General features: G+C 42.2%; 1 protein-coding gene across 2 annotated transcripts; it reads right to left on the bottom strand.

Annotated features, from left to right (window-relative positions):
* Positions 1-2467: 2467 nt before the first annotated feature.
* LOC147898921 (uncharacterized) lies at positions 2468-12068 on the bottom strand. 2 transcript variants are annotated; one of them, XM_087378016.1, is made up of 5 exons: positions 11702-12068; positions 11537-11620; positions 5142-5264; positions 4415-4576; positions 2468-3669 (listed from the first exon to the last, which is right to left on the bottom strand). In XM_087378016.1, the coding sequence occupies exons 1-5, from the start codon at positions 11806-11808 to the stop codon at positions 2643-2645; spliced, it is 1503 nt and encodes a 500-aa protein (XP_087234142.1). In that variant the 5' UTR covers positions 11809-12068; the 3' UTR covers positions 2468-2642. The 2 variants fall into 2 exon arrangements, with proteins under 2 accessions (XP_087234142.1, XP_087234144.1); XM_087378018.1 differs by lacking the exon at positions 11537-11620 and having other exon boundaries at positions 2469-3669.
* Positions 12069-17645: the final 5577 nt, after the last annotated feature.

Below are 17645 nucleotides of genomic sequence, written 5' to 3'. Positions count from 1 at the left end.
TATGCTTTGGCCATTACTATCTCCCTTACATGTGGGAAGGCATATCTTTTAAGGATCATATCCTTGCCTTTTCGGTATAGATCTCTAGCTCTCAATGTATTTCCAGGAATTTAGTGCAATCATTTGCCTTTGGTGTTTTAACACATCTTAAGGTTTGCGTACTGAAATCGAAACATTTAATTCATATAATTTCTCCCAAGCTGCATTGATCTTATTCTGCTCTACTGGGGTGTCTTTTATTCCCCATCAATTTTTGGCGCACTAGGCTTAGTTGCATTTTGCCTTCCTAGTATTTCGATTCATTGGTTGACTGCATTCAAGGTGGTTTGTCAGCTCTGCCAGAGAGGCTCTCTCTGCTTAATGCCTTGGTGATATCGGTTGCCATCTTCTGCTCTTTCTTCCCATGAATTCATAGTTCTTTTGTCCTTAGTTGATATGTTTGGTCCTTTTATGTTCTTGCATCCTCGTGATCAGATTTGCTACAGTGTTGCCGAAACTAGGCCTACAATTGGTACTTGCTAACCTTGGTTGCAGGCCCTTTGCCACAGATCTAGCTGCACTTTCCACAGTCTATAGTTCTTCTAGTGATCTTCATTTCTCCATAAGAAACAGTCTTGGATTTGTGGTTTGATAACCTTGTGGACCTCTGCGGTCCATTTGCTTTTGTTGAGCTAGCAATTTTCGGTCATGTGGCTCGAACAATTGCACATGTTGCAGTCTTATCTTGATCAACATTTGTTGCTAATATGCCCACCCACTTTGCACTTAGTGCACCAAATTTTTACTTTTTAAAAAGCTACTCTTATTCCCATCTCTTTGAGAATCTTTTTTAGCTCCTCTTTTAATATATTTGTTGTGTCTTTTTTGGACAACCAGCTCGACTTCTTCCTCCTGACTGTCCACGTCATGACGACTAACTTTTTCTTTCTTTTAGGTTCAATGATGACCCCCCCTTTCTCAATTGCAACTCCTTGTGTAGCAATTTGTCATACATTCTTGTCACATTCATGATCCCCATGTTCTTCAAGTATGCACCATTAGTGGGGCAATGCAGCAACCATGAATGAAGCACTATTTCATCTTCTATGATCGATTGTTGATTAGTAAGCATCCTCATCCATGCCACAAATTCATACACTGATTCTCTTGCTTATTCAAGAAGGCTTCCCTCAATGCAATCCATGCCATGAAATGACCATTTGGATACTGCTCAAACCACTTGACAGCTTTGTCTATAGAGATCATGAGAAAATACAAGCAATCCTCCTATGTGTTGCATTTTGCAAATGAGAACGAGGATTTTCACCTTGTCATCCCGTGTACCTTTGAAATTTGATCTTCATCTCCGATCTTGCCAATGCTTAGTGGATTTGGTCTTGGAGCTGCTAGTGGACTCTTTGATGGATCTCCCATTCTCCAGAGGGCGCTGGATTCCTCCCTTGCCTTTGTGGATTCAATGGAGTACTGCTTCCTATCTTTCATACCGTAATATGCCTGAATTTCCTTTCCAGGAGGAGCCTTGAATCGCTTGGACCTCCTGTGCTCCTTCCTCTTTGCTGTCCTTGGCGTCTTATTTGGTTTTGTCATATTTGGTTTCAGACTACTTAAGTTGCCCATGTTCTATTTTGGCTTGGATTTCCTCGTTGTTCAGCCACAAGCTTCCATGAGTTTGGTTATTCAATTCCCCCATGCACTCTTTTATTTGCTGACATATATTTTGGTGACGAGCTCTTGTATCCTCCTCATTCAATTTGCACTGGTTCACACTGCTACTTGACCGAAGTCCATTAGTGCCATACTGATGAATCATAATGTCGCTATTGACCTATTCTACTGCTGTGTATAAGGCCTCAAAGTCCGAGATAAAGAGGGTTGTTTAAAGCAGTCAATTGCCTGATGTTCTTGTCTTGCTTCTTGATATGGTATAGCTAGCAAGATATCTTGTGTATCATACACCTTCTTTTAACCCAAGAAAATAATCTGGAGTTCTATAAAATGCAGAGCTTATCAGATTTAAATAAAATGCAGTCTCCACAATAAAGGTCAAACAGATTCTCAACCAAGACCGATGGAGCACCAGGCACTTTAATCGAGGCCTCAACGAATGGCCAAGATCATGCAATGGGCTTGCAAATGGGTAGTGAGGCAGCAGTATTACCATTGGCATGGCCACTCAATTGCTAGATGAGAAGTGGCAGAATTAAGAAATATATGCTGAGAACTTTGAATAGAGAGAGTTGTTCCTATTGAGCTTTGGAGTGTAGATGGACAGGTTGAGACTAAGCACTACAGTTTTGCTTAGAGTCCCCTCATTATCTAGACACATTTAAAAGTGTGGCTATCCGGAACACTTGACGTGCTCTTGCACGCTCTTGGAGCCAAGAGCCCATGTTGTTTCTTGTCACATACTAAAAGCCAACCATAATACTTTGAAAAACAGCAGAATGAGTTGAGACAGCAAGGAGGCATTGCCGTTTTATTAAATTGAATACAATAGAAGCCTCCTGGTTACAAGGCTTTGTCATTCTAATCAAACAAAGACACACCTGGAGATTACAACAAGTGATCTGCCTTCCATGCCTCTTCAAGGGGACATAGAGCTTCCACATTGACAATAAGCTCAAAATCTTTGAAACCTTAGGTCACAAATCAATTAGACTTGGTGCTTGCACATGACGATGAAATCGTACTCTAAAGTTTGGATGTGGTGGTGGCAGTACAGGATGATTTGAAGAACTCTGGGACTGCTCGGCCCTGTTTTGTAGATATAATGTGCTGGTGTGTTCTGATGCAGTTGACCCATCAACAGCTCCCAATCGCCTTAATGTGTTTGCTGATTTCATAGAAGTAATTCTTTCTGCGCTCTCTATGGTACCTGTCTCAGACTCTTGGGATATAAGTTGCTCTGATGGCCTCCCTTCTGACAAGCCTGTTTTTGGCAAGTCTTTAACAACTTTGTGCAAGCCAAACAAACACCTTACAGGTCTGTGTGCACTTTTTCCATGCTTCTGCATCCCTTGTACATCAACTCCCAAATCTGTTAGTGACTCCTCTTCATGCTCCTCTGATATTTCAAACAGCTCAGAGTCTAAGTTGTTGGGTGACGCTGTAAGGTGCCCTGTGCCCCTTGCTTCGCTCGTGAGCTCAGCAAAAGGTTGCCATTGAGATGTGTCTCGGAAGTGACTTGGACTAGAGAGACTTTTCTTAAAGGGGCTCCATCCAGCTGCAAACTCAGTTTTGTGTTCATGATTATTTCTGTGTTCCACTTTAATCTCCAGATTGGACGTAGAACTCAAAGACGGAGACCCAAACTCACTCTGCCCAGAAAACATTGGAATCGAAGAACATTTTTCGAAGACATGCCATTTGACCCCAGAATTCTTCAAAACACCAATTTCTTCTTTTCTTTCTTTGTGGGCCACCTCATCCAGCAACAATACCATGGACTCGCTTTCGGCATCTTCTGCTCCTGAAATCTCCAATCTGGGCTGCTGTTCTGAGCTTCCAATTGCAACGTGGAGAGACTCTATTTCGTTCTTGCTTCCAAACCCTTGAATTCCATGTGAAATTTTCAGGGCACGGTTGCGCTCCTCCTTCCAAAGTTCACTTTTATTGAGTAACTCCAGTACACGGTCAGCCTTTTTCCGGATACTAAGCCCCCTGTCAATCCTACATTTACTTATTTTAAAAAAGACTCAGAATATTTCAAATAAGAAACCATTGAATGCACATTTTTCCTATAAAACACAGCTCATGAGAACCATAGTAAGACAGGCGTTATTATTTGTTGGGATGGTTATAATGTTGAATGCAATATATCGGACAACAGTAGAAAAATGCATATTCCATCATGCTATTTACTATAAATATTTCCAACCCCTGATAATAGGCCAATTGACTAGCTGCCGATCTCCTCCTCCATTGTCAAATCCTGGTGGGTGTCCTTACAAAAGGGACAGTGCTGTCACATCGATAATTTAGGTGCAGTAACTTCCTTTATGCCTCAATGCTCCAACTTGATGAAATGAGAAAACTTACGAGGGATTTCTATCATGGAGTTTAAAAACTAAAGCCAACCTTAAAATTTTAAACCTTCTTGATCAGCAAAATTGATCCATGTTGATGTGCCCAATAGCCATGATGCAAAGCCACAGAATTTTCAAGTCTTTACAAATGAAATCCTCACTTAAAATTCCCTCATCATCAGAAAACCCCTACAAGGATGCAGTGATGCACTACATGTCTAAATGATGGCATTGACGAAAGTGGAGCTTCAAAACAATGCTCAGATGATTTTCAGAACTGAAAGCGTTCCTTTCAGATGTTATCCCTAGAGATTAATTTTGAAGCATGTAGCTAATCTTTTTGCAACAAAAAGTTGGTTTGAAAGCAAACAGAATTGAAAACTATTTACCCTTGTTGGTCAATGAAATTGAAACGGCAGAGCTCTTCAATGCGCAGAACATTCTGCCTGAATTCATTCAAAAGGCTACCAGGTCCATGTGTAAGAAGGTATTCCAACAAAATAAGAGTTTTGTACACCTGTCTCCAGGGCCTCTTTCCATTATTTTCCAATCTGCACAGCACGCTTCAACCATCAAAGATAGTTCTCCATATTCTGGAAAGCCTCCTTAAGTTGTCTAAAAGAGCTACAGGAGTTTTACAAATTACTGCAGCCAAAACTAGTAAACACATGATCTTGGCCACGTCATATCCTAAATTTGTGAAAACCCACATCTCCAGCACAGAGGAGAGCCTACCAGAAAATGGAGTTTCAATGGTCAGTCAAATATTATTTTCATCTGATTTCAATATTCCCAACTTCTTAAGATCTTGTGGTATACAAGATTCTTTGCAGCTGCTAAGATTTCAAGTTAAAGACTCATGTCCGACAAACATATTCATCATGACATGGAGGGCTGCTTGAAAACTCCTCCTGAAACTAAGAGAAAGGACAATACTAGAATTTAACATTGTCCTCAAACTGCAATTCTTTGGAGGGACTATTAGATAGATTTCTTGTTTCTGCAGTATAAGAACAAACCACTTAAATATATTTTAACTTTTAAAACAGCTGCAGTCAATCAGAATTCCAAGCAACTCATGCACAACCTCAGAGTGGCAGGTTGCTCATTGCTCACCTACTATGGAGGACTTGCACAATTCTCTCGTACTCCTCCAGCTCATAAGCGGCATTTGAAAGTACAGACATAGTCTTTGTCTCTGGGCCCCATGGGTCTGCATTAGTGGCTTCCTCTGTCAGTCTGCTCATCAAAACGAATGATTTCCATCCTCATTCCCTTTCATGTACCAAGAAAATGGAAAAGTTTGCAAAATAACGATGCAAAGAAATCCCATGTGCGTGACACAGAAAATAGACAATGTGGATACCTTAATTCAAGTTTCAAGGGTCCTTTGAACTGTTTTATGCCTCATACTTAATGATGCATTATATCAAAGATGATTGCAAGTTCCCAATAATGTAAACATGAAATATGAACTAATTGTAAATTAAAATCAATAAGTGTGATTCCAACGATTATCAGGATCCTTACATATCCAATTTGATCCAAATCAAATCCTGCCTGTCTTCACAAGTTAGAACATGATTTTTTGTTTTTGGCAAAAAGGTGAACTACTAAGTACAATTAAAATACACAGAAACAAAAAGAATCCTTTTTTTTTTTTTTTTTTTTTGGGGGGGGGGGGGGCCTCTAATAAATCAGGTAGAGAAAAGAAGAGGTTGTTGTAACCAATCCAGAGAATGGAAGTGCTATGAGGGCTCTGTGGCAATGCAAGTGAAAAATAAACCATGGTCTCACTCTCTCATCAAGGCTACCCTCTTGGCTTCGGCTGCATGTGATGAGCTCTGAACTTTGCTCCAAGTGGCCATGAGGGTGTGTATAATATCCGATCTAGAGCTTCTGTGCATTTCAATCTCCAAATCTGCCAAGCAGTGAGATCTGGAGTGATAAAGCTGAGGGGATCCCCTAGTGGCCTTGTCCAAATCCACTCCCTCATAGAGGATTTGTGGCCCTAACTGAGTAAGCCACGCTACAGATTCCCAAGTAATGTAATAAGTGCCTCCCCTCATCTTGCCAAGCAAGAGTTCAATTCCCTGCCAGATTAGGCCTCTATGCATCCCCAAATGCAATGCTGAACGGACTACAAGGCTGTCAGGCATCTCGGATATGTGGGGTCTGCTCTAAAAATTCTAGGAGCTGACTTAGGACTCCATCGTGTTGGAAGAGCCAAAAAAACATGGTCATTTGTTTCTTCTAATAAGATCTCTATAGTCGACTCAAAAGAACGTCTGCATTGGCACAATGATACCCAAGGGCTTCCAATGTGCTCTTCGGGTGAGGAACTTGGGCAAGCGCTGGAGTTAGCCACGCTTGACATTCTAGACTGTGTAGTTGAAGAATGAGAGTGTCGAGTAAGGGGTTGTTGCCTTTGTCAAGTCCCAGTAGGCATCCACCATAGAGCTAGAGGAGGATGGCCCATGACAATCGACAAGTGCAGGTCTATCCACCATCAGTCGTCACTTAAACCAACCACTCTGATAATATGAAGAAAAGCATCCTCGATCGGCTATTGCTCCCTTAGTATGACTAGTCCCCACCCTTTTGCTACCTCATTGTCTCTCCTCCTTGGTTCAAAGAATACAAATGACCTATAGAGGAAGACCAGTGCCTGAGAACACACCTAGCTGGTCAACCCATGGGCCTTTGTTATTGTCTAGTTGCCATAGCATAACCTCGTAAGGCTTAGTTGGCATTATCATTTAGAGGATCAACATTTATATAGTATTTTGTGTTCGCTTATGTATTATGGTAAAACAGGTTATGATGCCAAGGTCGTCGGTGTGGGTGATGGCACTAACTCCATGGATTTAAGGCCAAAGGCTTCATGCATCTAATTGTGAAAATGTGCCTAGGGGCAAACTGAATTGTGAAAATGTGCCTAGGGTAAACTGACTCGATAGATCTAAGGCCAAAGGCCTTCGTGCATCTAATTGTGAAAATGTGCCTAGGGGTAAACTGTATTGAAATGTCTCCCCAAGAAGGGATAAAAAGGTGCATCAAAGATAGGAATTAATGATGTGACACGTGGCATCTAAATCTCCATAGGGAACTTGAGGCTTTTCAGCTAAAACCAAAAATGAAATCGAAAACGTATGTACGTCAGGTTCTTGGCTGCAGAGAATGGCTGGGATGATAATTACTGTGCCATAGTCCGTGAGGTTTCTTGACGAAAGCACAGCAGATTGTTAGGAGTCTATAAATTTGGTATTAAAGCTATCAATTCACACTTCCTTTCTGCCCTTTTGCTGCCCATAGCCTGTTACAGATCCCGACGCTTGTCAGCTTGGTTGTGCATACTAAAAGTCTGAGGAATTTTGTTTCTGAGGCTCGTGGTCCGCTGCAGCAAATCGTCCAGCCTTGGAGAGCATTTTGCAGCTTGCTGCACAGCCTTTCTTGAGCTTCCTGTCCTTCCGGTGAAGATTTACACTCAACTTTTGGTGATTGTCTTCTGTTGCAGCTGCCTCCAATCCTTCAGTAGCAATCACCCCTCTTTTGGAGAAGTCACCCAACCTACAGAATATGAATTCAGCTGGTAGCATCTTGCACCATCTCTTAGCTGAATAATCTTGTACAGATTCAGGAGATTTCCCTCTGTTGCAGGCCTGTCATCTTCCTTTAGCTAATCGCCTATCTCTAGAAGTGCTTCAGCCTTGATTTGTTGCAGTCAAATACTCAGAGAAAAGCACAACCTGGGTTGTTACGAATCACTGTTCTGCAGGTAGTTTTTCTCAGCAGCAACTTGAGTTTGCCTTTTGTGATCAGCAAGACTACTATTGCTTCAACTGCTTCAGTTTGTGTTGGCCATCCTTCAGACTTGGCTGCCCTTTTTACTGAGAGCTGCATCAAGCTGCCTTCAAAACTGTCTACAAAGTAATGGTTTGTTCCCATTGTTGATTGTACAAGATTGAAGCCGCTCGTGAGGAGTGCTTCATCAACAGTTCGAGACTTTCCAGGTTCTAGATTTGCAGCACCAGTATTTGCTTTTAGACACAAATGATTCTGAGAGCTTGGACTCGAGGTTTGATTGTGGAATGCGCAGAGTGTTTTGAGCCGTGAAGGACAAAGGCTATTCAGGCCATGCATGAGTTCTGACCAGGGAGCTTTCTATCCCTTTTTAAAATTAGCTCTGTTTGAATTTGGAATTTCTTTATTCGAGCTCTTTTACAGTTATGTAGTTGCAGGTATTTCCCTAGTATAGGGAAAGGGCACATGTTTTAGTTGTGAATTTACAGCTTTACAGTTTTGGAGTCTTGGACACTTTCGAATATTTGGATAATGCTTGTATAGCAGTAGTTTTGGGATCTGGCTTATGTGGTTGTAATTACAGCTTTGGACAGTGTGTATTAAAAGAGAAAAAAACCATAGTGAACTCTTTAGAACTTCGGACTGTATGGATAGAGGTAAAAGAGTAGCAATGGAAGTTTGAGGAGAAACTTCACGGGTGGATCCCGTAGAATTGAGAGTCCGGCCGACACAGCAAGTGTCGCCCCCTATGACCCATACACTGTCTGATAGGATTGCTGTTGTAGAGGATGCCTTACAACAAACTAGAATTAGCAGTTGTAGGCTAATCTAGGGTAATCGGAATTAAGAATAATGGTCCAAGCCATGTCTACGAGACCATCCAAAGAAAGAGAAAGATAGGGTCCGATGCAGCCAGAGTCTAGTGTGCATACAGTCAAACCTGTAAAGGTTAAAGTGCTGAATATTGCAAATTAGAGACTGGAAAACTATTTTGGTCGAATGGCAAACCGCAGTTTTAATGGCATTGAGTATTGGTTACACAAATGGGATGAGGTATTGACATCTGTAAAATCAGGCATGACATCAAGAAACACAAGGCCATACACGTGGACGCTGAATTGTTGAGCTACTTTTGATGATCCCGACAATTGATCATTAAGCACATGTAGTTGGAGTAACTCTTGTTCTTGGGCAGCCAGTCTAACATTGTCATACACAACCTGTTCCCTGGATGCTAAACCTTCTTGCTCTAATATTTGAACTTGGCATTTGAATTCCGTGATGCTTTGTTGCAACTCATGGCTTGTGGCAATGAGTTGATCATCTTTTACCTGCATGTTCTCTATGCTCAGGGATTCAGAAAGCTGAAGGTGTTTGTCTTGTAGACAAATCGTAGCACTTGTGCATTGGGTGCTAGTGATAGCTGCCTATAAAATGGGATTGGCTCTTGTTCGTATTGTTGGGGTTGGGGTTGTGCAACCCTCATATTGTAGAAGCAGGTGTTTACATCATGGCCTGCAACATTGCAAATGGCACACCATAACTTTGGCGGTTGAGTCACCGCTAGTGGGTTGAGTCTGCTCCATAGGATTGGCACTCATTGGCCGTGTGGTTGTCCATATAGTGTGGGCACTATACATTTTCTGTTTACTGAGCCAGTGCATATATGTGGATAAAACAACACAGGGATGAGATAGCATCCACAACCTAGGAAGGGTTCAAAAGTGAATTTAGAAAGCATTTCCTGTCTCCTAACGAAGCATCTTGATCTTGGGATGAGTACAAGTAGCTCCGTCAAAAGAATTTATCAATAGGCGGGCACACTAATAAGTTTAGGGAGATAGTCATGAGAATATTTGAACCTTTTTCTTAGTCAATGCAAGTAAGATCATATCTTTGAACTGAATGATAGGATTAAGATAGGATAAATGGATTCAATGAGAATGTCAACACGCAATGTAATTAAATCCAATCTCATGAAGAGGTAGAAAATGAATATCAGCCCATCTGACTTCTGCAGTGTAGATCTGTCTCTGTGTGGGCTCAAGGTCCAAATCTGGCGCAGACTAGTGTGCTGCTGATTTGCTGAATGAACTCCCTGCAGAAGCCCAAAGGCCCTCCTTTTACTTCACAGACCAGGGCCACCTGCTCTGACCCAACCTGAAGACTGCTGACTGCAGTCCGTCCAGGGCCTTCCTCTGCCAACCTGGGCTGCTGCTGTCTGGACTCTGTCGCCTGTTGCAGACTGTTGCAGCCTCGTCTGGCCAAGCTGAGCTGCTATGCTACCGACCTAGGGCTAGGCCTATAAATGGCGCCAGCCCCCATTATCTGCTGTGGCTTTGCTGGTCCTGCACCAGCCACAAGAGCCAACATATGGGCACATGGCTGAGACCTGTTCCAGCTCCACAGCCTGCGGACAGCTTTACATTTCAGGAAGATTGTCGAGGTAACATTTGCATCAAAGCGCTCTCTCGCTCTCATGATTGCACTGCTACAGTTGGCTCATTAATCTGATACTTAACTCTCATGATCAGTAGGGGGAAGGGATAAGCTGCCATGTGGGCAGCAAGAATCTCAGTGTTCACAGGAAACCTGCAAACTATACACAATGAACCTGCAACATTTTCATTTTCACCCGTAAAAAATATTTCCTCAATTTTGTAAATCCTGCAAAATTTTAGACAATTTAGTTATATTTTGCTGGAAAAATCGGCAAATTCTCAGGGAAAACCTTCAAAATTTGAAACCCCGAGTTTTGTGATTTGTTGAGGAAAAAGTTTTCTGTGAACACTGAGCAAGATGTCTACCACATGGGCAGCCGATCAGATTCCTTCATGATGTTATTTTGGGGCAGCCCAATCGGCCACCTGGTCAGCATTGTCCTGAAGATAGCAGCAGGGCCTACCTGCGTGATGTCATGCTCTAATGTACATGATCACTTTTGTCCCTGTGCAGGTGCGTGCGGCCTACAGGGCACAGCAGCCAATGGGCTTGAGACATCAGTCAATGCACTCAGCTTTCAAACCTGTTAGTTCACATTCAACTCAATGTTATAGTGAGGCTTGGAGATTTTGAAGCCTTGTTCAAAAGGGCCACCATTCACTCGCTTTTCTTCCCTGTCTTTTGTTTCTGCCTAGTACTGTGTACATGAGAGCTAGCCCAAATGCATACCACATGCATGACGGACAGTAGAACTCACAAAGATCACGGAATTCATTTGCCTCTCATCACCCAAAAATTGTGCAATTCATGTGAGTGTGCTTTAAAACCTGTAATTTTAGTTCAAAAACGTTTTATATCATCTGCATATGGCAAGGTGGAATAACAAGTATGAGCATCTGCTACAAGTGGCCCGCCCTCACATTGCAGAGACAAAGCCTTCTATATAGAGGTCATCAAAATGCAGACCACATACACGACCTATTATGCCCATCAATAAACAACTGCTCAGCTTTCTACCAGCGCTTACTATAATTTTTGCTGGGAACATCCTCTTGTAATCATGAGACGATGAAGGAGAGCGATACATTTCTAGACAAATCAATAGAACGCTTTAACATTAGCATGGCACTATCGCTTTCGATGTGCAGAGATGATTGTAAAAAAATTCGTCTGGAAACAGCATGGATCGCCCGTTCCAAAAGACAATACAGATGAAACAGACTCGCTGATAATCACCAAACCGAGTGAAGGACTTCAACTCTTACACAAAGCTTGCCGTAATGGATAGCTGTGGCACCAATGCAAATGCTCGGAAACCCATAGTGGAATTTTGACGTAGCTTGGCCGCTCTGGGCTTGAGAGGAAAAATCAAGTTTGAGAAATAGGATTCTTGAAAGCAGACGCCAAGACATAATGGAGAGGACCCTTACAGCTGAATTCGGGAAACATCGGTTAACGCCAGGCGGGCATCCTTGACCTTCTCCCTGAGGAAGAAAGCCGCTTGTTTTTTCAGGTCGTGCAGATCGAAACGCGCCATGAACACTAGAGAGCAGCCTTGTGCTCACTCTCTGAAGGAACGCTGGAGCTGCCGCACACGTGAAACTCGGATTTTCCGGGATATGGGGAAAAATATATGGGATAACAACGCAACTTGGAAGCGCAAGCGCGATGCGAATGGACGCTGGTGGCTCAGTGGCTGGAGTCGCTGGACAAGATGCGCGGGAGTCTCCAGATAGATAGGATAAGAATCTGGACCGATTCAACCTACAGCACTGACTGAGCAGAGAGCAAGTGAGCACAAAGTCACCACCCAACTGTAGCACAAAAGCGACCGATGATCATTGATTATGAATGAGAGCCGCGAATGTCCGGCAGCAGAGCAGTGAGCACGTTGGTAGCCGCGTATCACGCGTCCCTCTTACAAGTCAACACCAATCTCAAGCAGCGACACGTGCACGTGGGGGCTCGCGTCCTGCCCTTGGGTGACAGGTGTATCTACAATTCGAAGAGAGAAGCCTCAGAATTCTTGCATGCTCTGTGCGGAGGGAGCTGAGACAAATGCTTGCCAAAAAGGAGCTTGTTACGAGTCCTTGGCGACCACAACAGACGGAGGTCGAAGTTTCTGGCCTCCTAGGCTGGTACCTTTGTTGCAAGGCCGATTGGCAACCTGGCACAGGCTTGTCCCTTGGATGTTCAATTTCGCTTCGTATCGTTTGCTGAGACCAAGAGCTAAGGAACGTCTAGAAGCATGGGCTGGCATCAGAGCATCCAAAAATTTTACGCATCCTGTAGTAGATAGCAAATAAAGCAGGGGACGCTATGAGTCGTATTTTTGGAGCTCACCAGGAAATACTGTCCCTGCAACTGCCTCCCCTTCGCAGCTCATGTAGTTTGCTTCCAGATACTTGTAATTTCCCCTCCATTATCGAAACCTCCGAGAAAGCTTGGGCGAGGCAAATGCTCCAATGCGTGGTTTTGAGAAGAAAAGCAGGAATATGTGAAACCTTCCTAATTCGTCAGCATTTGGTACCAATGTTCCTGATTTTCTTGATCTCCTTTCACCTTCCTCACAAAGGTTTCATTCTTGCGTCGGATGACAGAAAAGGTAATTTTGCATTGGCAGCCGTGGAAGTAAAGATTGAGGAATTTATAGGATGCTGATGGCGGCGTCGCCTGACAGTATGCGACTCCTACTAGAAGTTGAATTGCTCACGGAGTAAACTTCAACGCAAATAGGAACTGAAATCTTTCAACATTGTTCATTTCTCCCCTCACGGCTAAACCTTTCCAGCGTTTTCAACTTCGCTCCTCTCTTAAAGCATAGATAGTTTCTCTATGGAGATGGTTTTCGCGGCATTTGTAGAAATCATCATTCCATGCGTCGCACGACAGGATCCACCCGAAGAATTACAAAGTGCTGGCTAAGGCCAAATTTGTGCTGGCCATATTAATACATCCGAGACACCATGGATTTGTTAATCATACATGATGCAGATTCTGGCAATCGATTGAAAAATTTCGATGCTAAATTTGGATTTACAAGAGGCCTATGAGTTGCTTACAAATGCATTTGCAAGCATCTCCGTCAATGGGTACCATTATGAGCTATAGAGGTCGATTCAAGAGGGGTGCCCTCCCGTGTTTGCAACTGCGACTGACCCTGTTGTGCTAGCTACATCATCATATGAATCTTGGCTTGATTTGAGGTAAATGGATCGACCTTTTGTTCACAGTTTTTTGCCGATGATAACACAAGCATGTTACTTGGCACGGAGAGTAATATCACGAAAGTGTATGATGAGTTCGCAGCAGTCTCCCGATCCACGAATTTCTAGCAACTGCAAGTATGGTTCCCCCTTCGACAACCATCCGGAAACAAAGCCATGCATCTATGGTTGTATTACCACCAAACCAAGAATATTGAAACATCGTGTCGTAACACACTGCAGTGCTACTCCTGACACATCAACATTCAAAGGATAAACAAGATGAATTACATTCAAAAGGCCTGCCCTACTAGTAAATCTAATCTTGTGTAGAGAAGAGAATGATCTGACCAATAGATATTTGTGCCAAACTGTTTGTTGAATTCTAGTTTGTTAATCCAAATATGGTCAATAGTGGATCCGTGTGTTGTTGGTACGGTTATTAGTTGTGTCATGTTAAAGCTTTTCATGAATTCGCGTAGTTGGATTAGGTTTGAGTTACATGAATTGTAGTTGATGTTGAAATCTCCTATGATAGTTGGTGGTGTGTTACTGTCCATGTTTTGAAGAAAAGTACCCAAGATATCAAGCAATATTTTAGTGTTTGCTTTGGGAGATTTATATACATTGAGAATTGCAAATATTTTGTTGGAATTTGTTTTGAATTTTGTGAGAAGACATTGGCAACCTCTATCAAAAATGTATTCGTCGTGGGTTAGGTCAATTATGTTTTTGTAGCAAGTAGCTATGCCAACTCCTGTTTTTTTCTCCAACACAGTAAATTCGGGGAATATAATAAATGCAGTCGAGTTGTTGTGCAGTTCTTAAAGGCATAAAACTGTGGCATTTTCCATGCTATTGTCCACGAGAATGTCTTTAATATGTGCTTTTAGTGATATTGCATTTAGTGATTGCAAAGTTCCAGTGTTTGAATCGTAGCTTGTTAAATCCTTTTGATCAAGTGTCCACGCTCGTGTTGTTTTGAGGAGCTCTATCTCGTTGAGTACATTTTGGTAGACTTTGATATGTTTACTTTCTAATTTGTTGATAATGTAAAGATTTTGTGGATTTCAAATAAGTGAGAGAGTTGTGTAGGTCAATCCATGTGTCTTGATAAAGGATGGGTCAAAAGCAAGTGTCTCCATGGTGAGTCCTTGGGAACAGTGAATTGTTCTTGCTGTTGTAGGTTGTATTGGAAATTGGCCTCCTGTGATGGTATTTAATTTGTTTTTCCCTACTTGGAATTCTCTTATGATGCGGTGTATTGGAGTCCAAGTGCTAGGAATGTGGTTGTTGTAAAGATGTTTATTTTTCGAACGTGCGTGCTTCCTAGTATTCGGATTAGTGAAAAGAATCCAAATGTATGGCGTTGCTAGTTGGAGATTGGCATCCTTGAATATTCCATCGGCACCGTTTACAAGACCGTCGAGTATGTCCAAGTTTCCAAAGCATAGCTCTATTATCATTTCTTTTTTCAAGTGGAGAACTTGGTGCAAGCCTGCTGTATTCTTTGAGTTTTCTAGTGTTGCAATGCGTTTGTTGCATGTCTTGTGTTTTTTGTCTATTGTGATGTAATTGAAAGACCTCTTTGTTATGAAGGTCTTTTGATGTGTTTGTGTAGAACAAATAATCCTCATTTGTGTGTTCGCCATTTCTTATTCTGTTTAGGACGAGTAGGTATTCAGAGTTGCTTTGTTGCATTGCTTGGTGCAATTCATATTGAAAGATGTTCTCTTGCTAGTAAGATGTCAGTGTTGCTGTTGTTGTGGAAGTGTGGGTGAAAAGCCATGAGTCTTTTATTGGGCTTGCTTAACACAGATCCCCACAAAGGACAACATCAATGCCGCCGAAAGGCTTCGAGTGTTCATGTTTGATCTCACAAAGTCGCATGTCTGCTGCAACCAGTGTGCTATGGCCAATCAAAGACACCTCATCGAAAACCAGTAGTTCAAGGTCTTTGTACAGGAGAGAGAGTTCTTGCAATTTGTTAGCTGATAAACTCTTATAGTGACTTGCCCCATTAGTGGCAAATGCAAGGCTGCATGGATCGTTGTGCTACCAATGTTGAATGCTACCTTTCCTGTGTATGCTAAGATAAGAATTTTAGGGAGCTCAACATTTGAAGTTTCTTTGTGAGAGTAATGGCGAAGAAGTGCTTGGACAATGGCTAGCAATGTGAAGGATTTGCCTGTTCATACATTAGGTGTTCAGCTTGGGGAAGAGGGAAGGAGTTCACCAGTTGTGGTAGATCTTCTTTGAAGATAAGGAGGAATCTTTGCATGATCATCTGAAATAAAACAGGAAAGCTTGTGTCTGGCAATATGTGCACTTAACCTTTGATGTTCAAGATTGTATGCACTAATGATGAAGTCAATTCTCCTTTTTTCCTATTCCACCATGCAACAAACATAGCATCAGTAGAAAGATCTTTATGTGATTAAATTGGAAGTTATTCCTAGATATCCAAATGAACCAGAGTGCATGGGCCCTGATGATAAACCAAGGCTCATGCCTTATCCTGCAAGCATCTCTTAATAGAATAGATTTCCAATTAACAGGTTCACCACATTCCATATGGATAAATTTCCATACTTTTTTGGCATGAGGACAGGCAACAAACAAGTGGAAAACATCGTCAACAAGGTTTATGCATCTCATACACTTGCCATCACCTTTGCCAATGCTGAGTCCTCTTGAATTAGACCAAATCGATTTATGAAGTATTAGCCATGCAAGACAAGACATTTTCTCAAGCACACTCTTAGTCCAAATTCTATGGAACCTGTAGTACCATTTGGTTCTATCATCATACAACTTCCATCTCTAGTTAAGGTTTCTGAATAGATCCTCCATATCAGCAGGTGGAGTTGGGATGGGTAATAAGGAGGAGCATCCCACCCAGCTAAACTCCTTGTGTATGCACAGTACTAAACCTCCCTTCCAAGTCACCTCTCCTTGCCAAAGTTCCAATCTTGCCATAATCAGTCCTTGCTGTTGGTTGGATAGAGAGAACTCTCTTCTAATTTCAAGCCATGATATCCATCTGATGTGATCTCTACTCCACAACTGACCCCAAGTTTGAAGCCCTTTCTTGAACAACTTGGCTGCAACTGTGAATTGATCATCTGACAAAGTAGCAACTCTAAAAGAGGAGACCTAGATAGGATCAATTAACATGAAGTTACCTTTACTAGTGAAGAGGATATAGGCTTTTATCTCTTTAAAAGCTCCCCAAATGGACTTTCACATGGGACTCCCCTTGGATTTACAAGGTTCAAGGTTAAAAAAAGCAAAAACAAAGGGATATTTTTTCCAATTGAGTGCTCTACAAGGTCTAATGTAGTTCATGTTTCTCAAGAGCAGCTGTGCCCAATCCTCCTCAGGATGAAGAGCAGCTTTGATGATCCAAGTGGTAGATAGTTTTTTGGCAGTAGAGGAGATGTCAATCACCCCTAACCCCCCCTCCTCTTTGGGTTTGATACAATACTCCCGTCTAGCCTAAGAGATTTTATTTGAGCCCCCCCATAAGAAAGATCTACATAGTCTGATAAATCTACATACAATACTCCCGTCTAGCCTAAGCGATTTTATTGGACCCCCCCCATAAGAAAGATCTACATAGTCTGATAAATCTATTTAAGGTAGTCTTGGATGGAGACCAATAAGATAGATAGAAAATGATAATAGAATAGAGACAATGATTAACAACCATTTTCCTACCTACCAAGTTTACTTGGAAGCTTCTCCATTTATCTAGTTTCTTCTGGAATCTGTCCCGTATCCAGTCCCCACCTCAGCTTCATTGTGACATCAAACCCCATTGGTATCCCCAAGAGTCTGAAGAGTGTGCCTTTTTGTAGCTTCATGCATCCTAGCTATTGGAGGACCCCTTGATCTTCCCCACTGAGAGTAGCATAACCTGTTTTGGAGTGGTTAATACATGAACCTGATGCTTGACAGAAAACCTCAAGGCAATCCATTACACAATGACATCTTGACGAGTGTTTCTAGGAGTCAGAATAGTGTCATCAGCAAACTGTTGGCATAGCAATGAGTTCAATCCCTTTCAGAGTCCCTCCTGTATCTGACTTCTAAGGAGCCAACCTAGAGATTCTCCAGCAATTGCAAATAAAAGAGGAGCTAGGGGCAGCCTTGTCTAATTGATCTC

Source organism: Dipteris shenzhenensis, chromosome 8, assembly GCF_047967505.1.
Source record: "Dipteris shenzhenensis isolate YYH24624 ecotype China chromosome 8, Dip_SZ_1.0, whole genome shotgun sequence".
Classification (NCBI taxonomy): Eukaryota; Viridiplantae; Streptophyta; class Polypodiopsida; order Gleicheniales; family Dipteridaceae; genus Dipteris; species Dipteris shenzhenensis.
This window is presented reverse-complemented; position numbering and strand designations above follow the sequence as displayed.

What these genes read in the sequence shown, in the direction of transcription:
- LOC147898921 (XM_087378016.1), bottom strand. Translation starts at nt 11,808, where the DNA reads ATGGCGCGTTTCGATCTGCACGACCTGAAAAAACAAGCGGCTTTCTTC. An exon ending in GATGTTTCCCGAATTCAGCT is followed by an intron (nt 11,621 to 11,701) that starts GTAAGGGTCCTC and finishes TCTCAAGCCCAG; the next exon opens with AGCGGCCAAGCTACGTCAAA. An exon ending in TCCATTACGGCAAGCTTTGT is followed by an intron (nt 5,265 to 11,536) that starts GTAAGAGTTGAA and finishes TTTGATGAGCAG; the next exon opens with ACTGACAGAGGAAGCCACTA.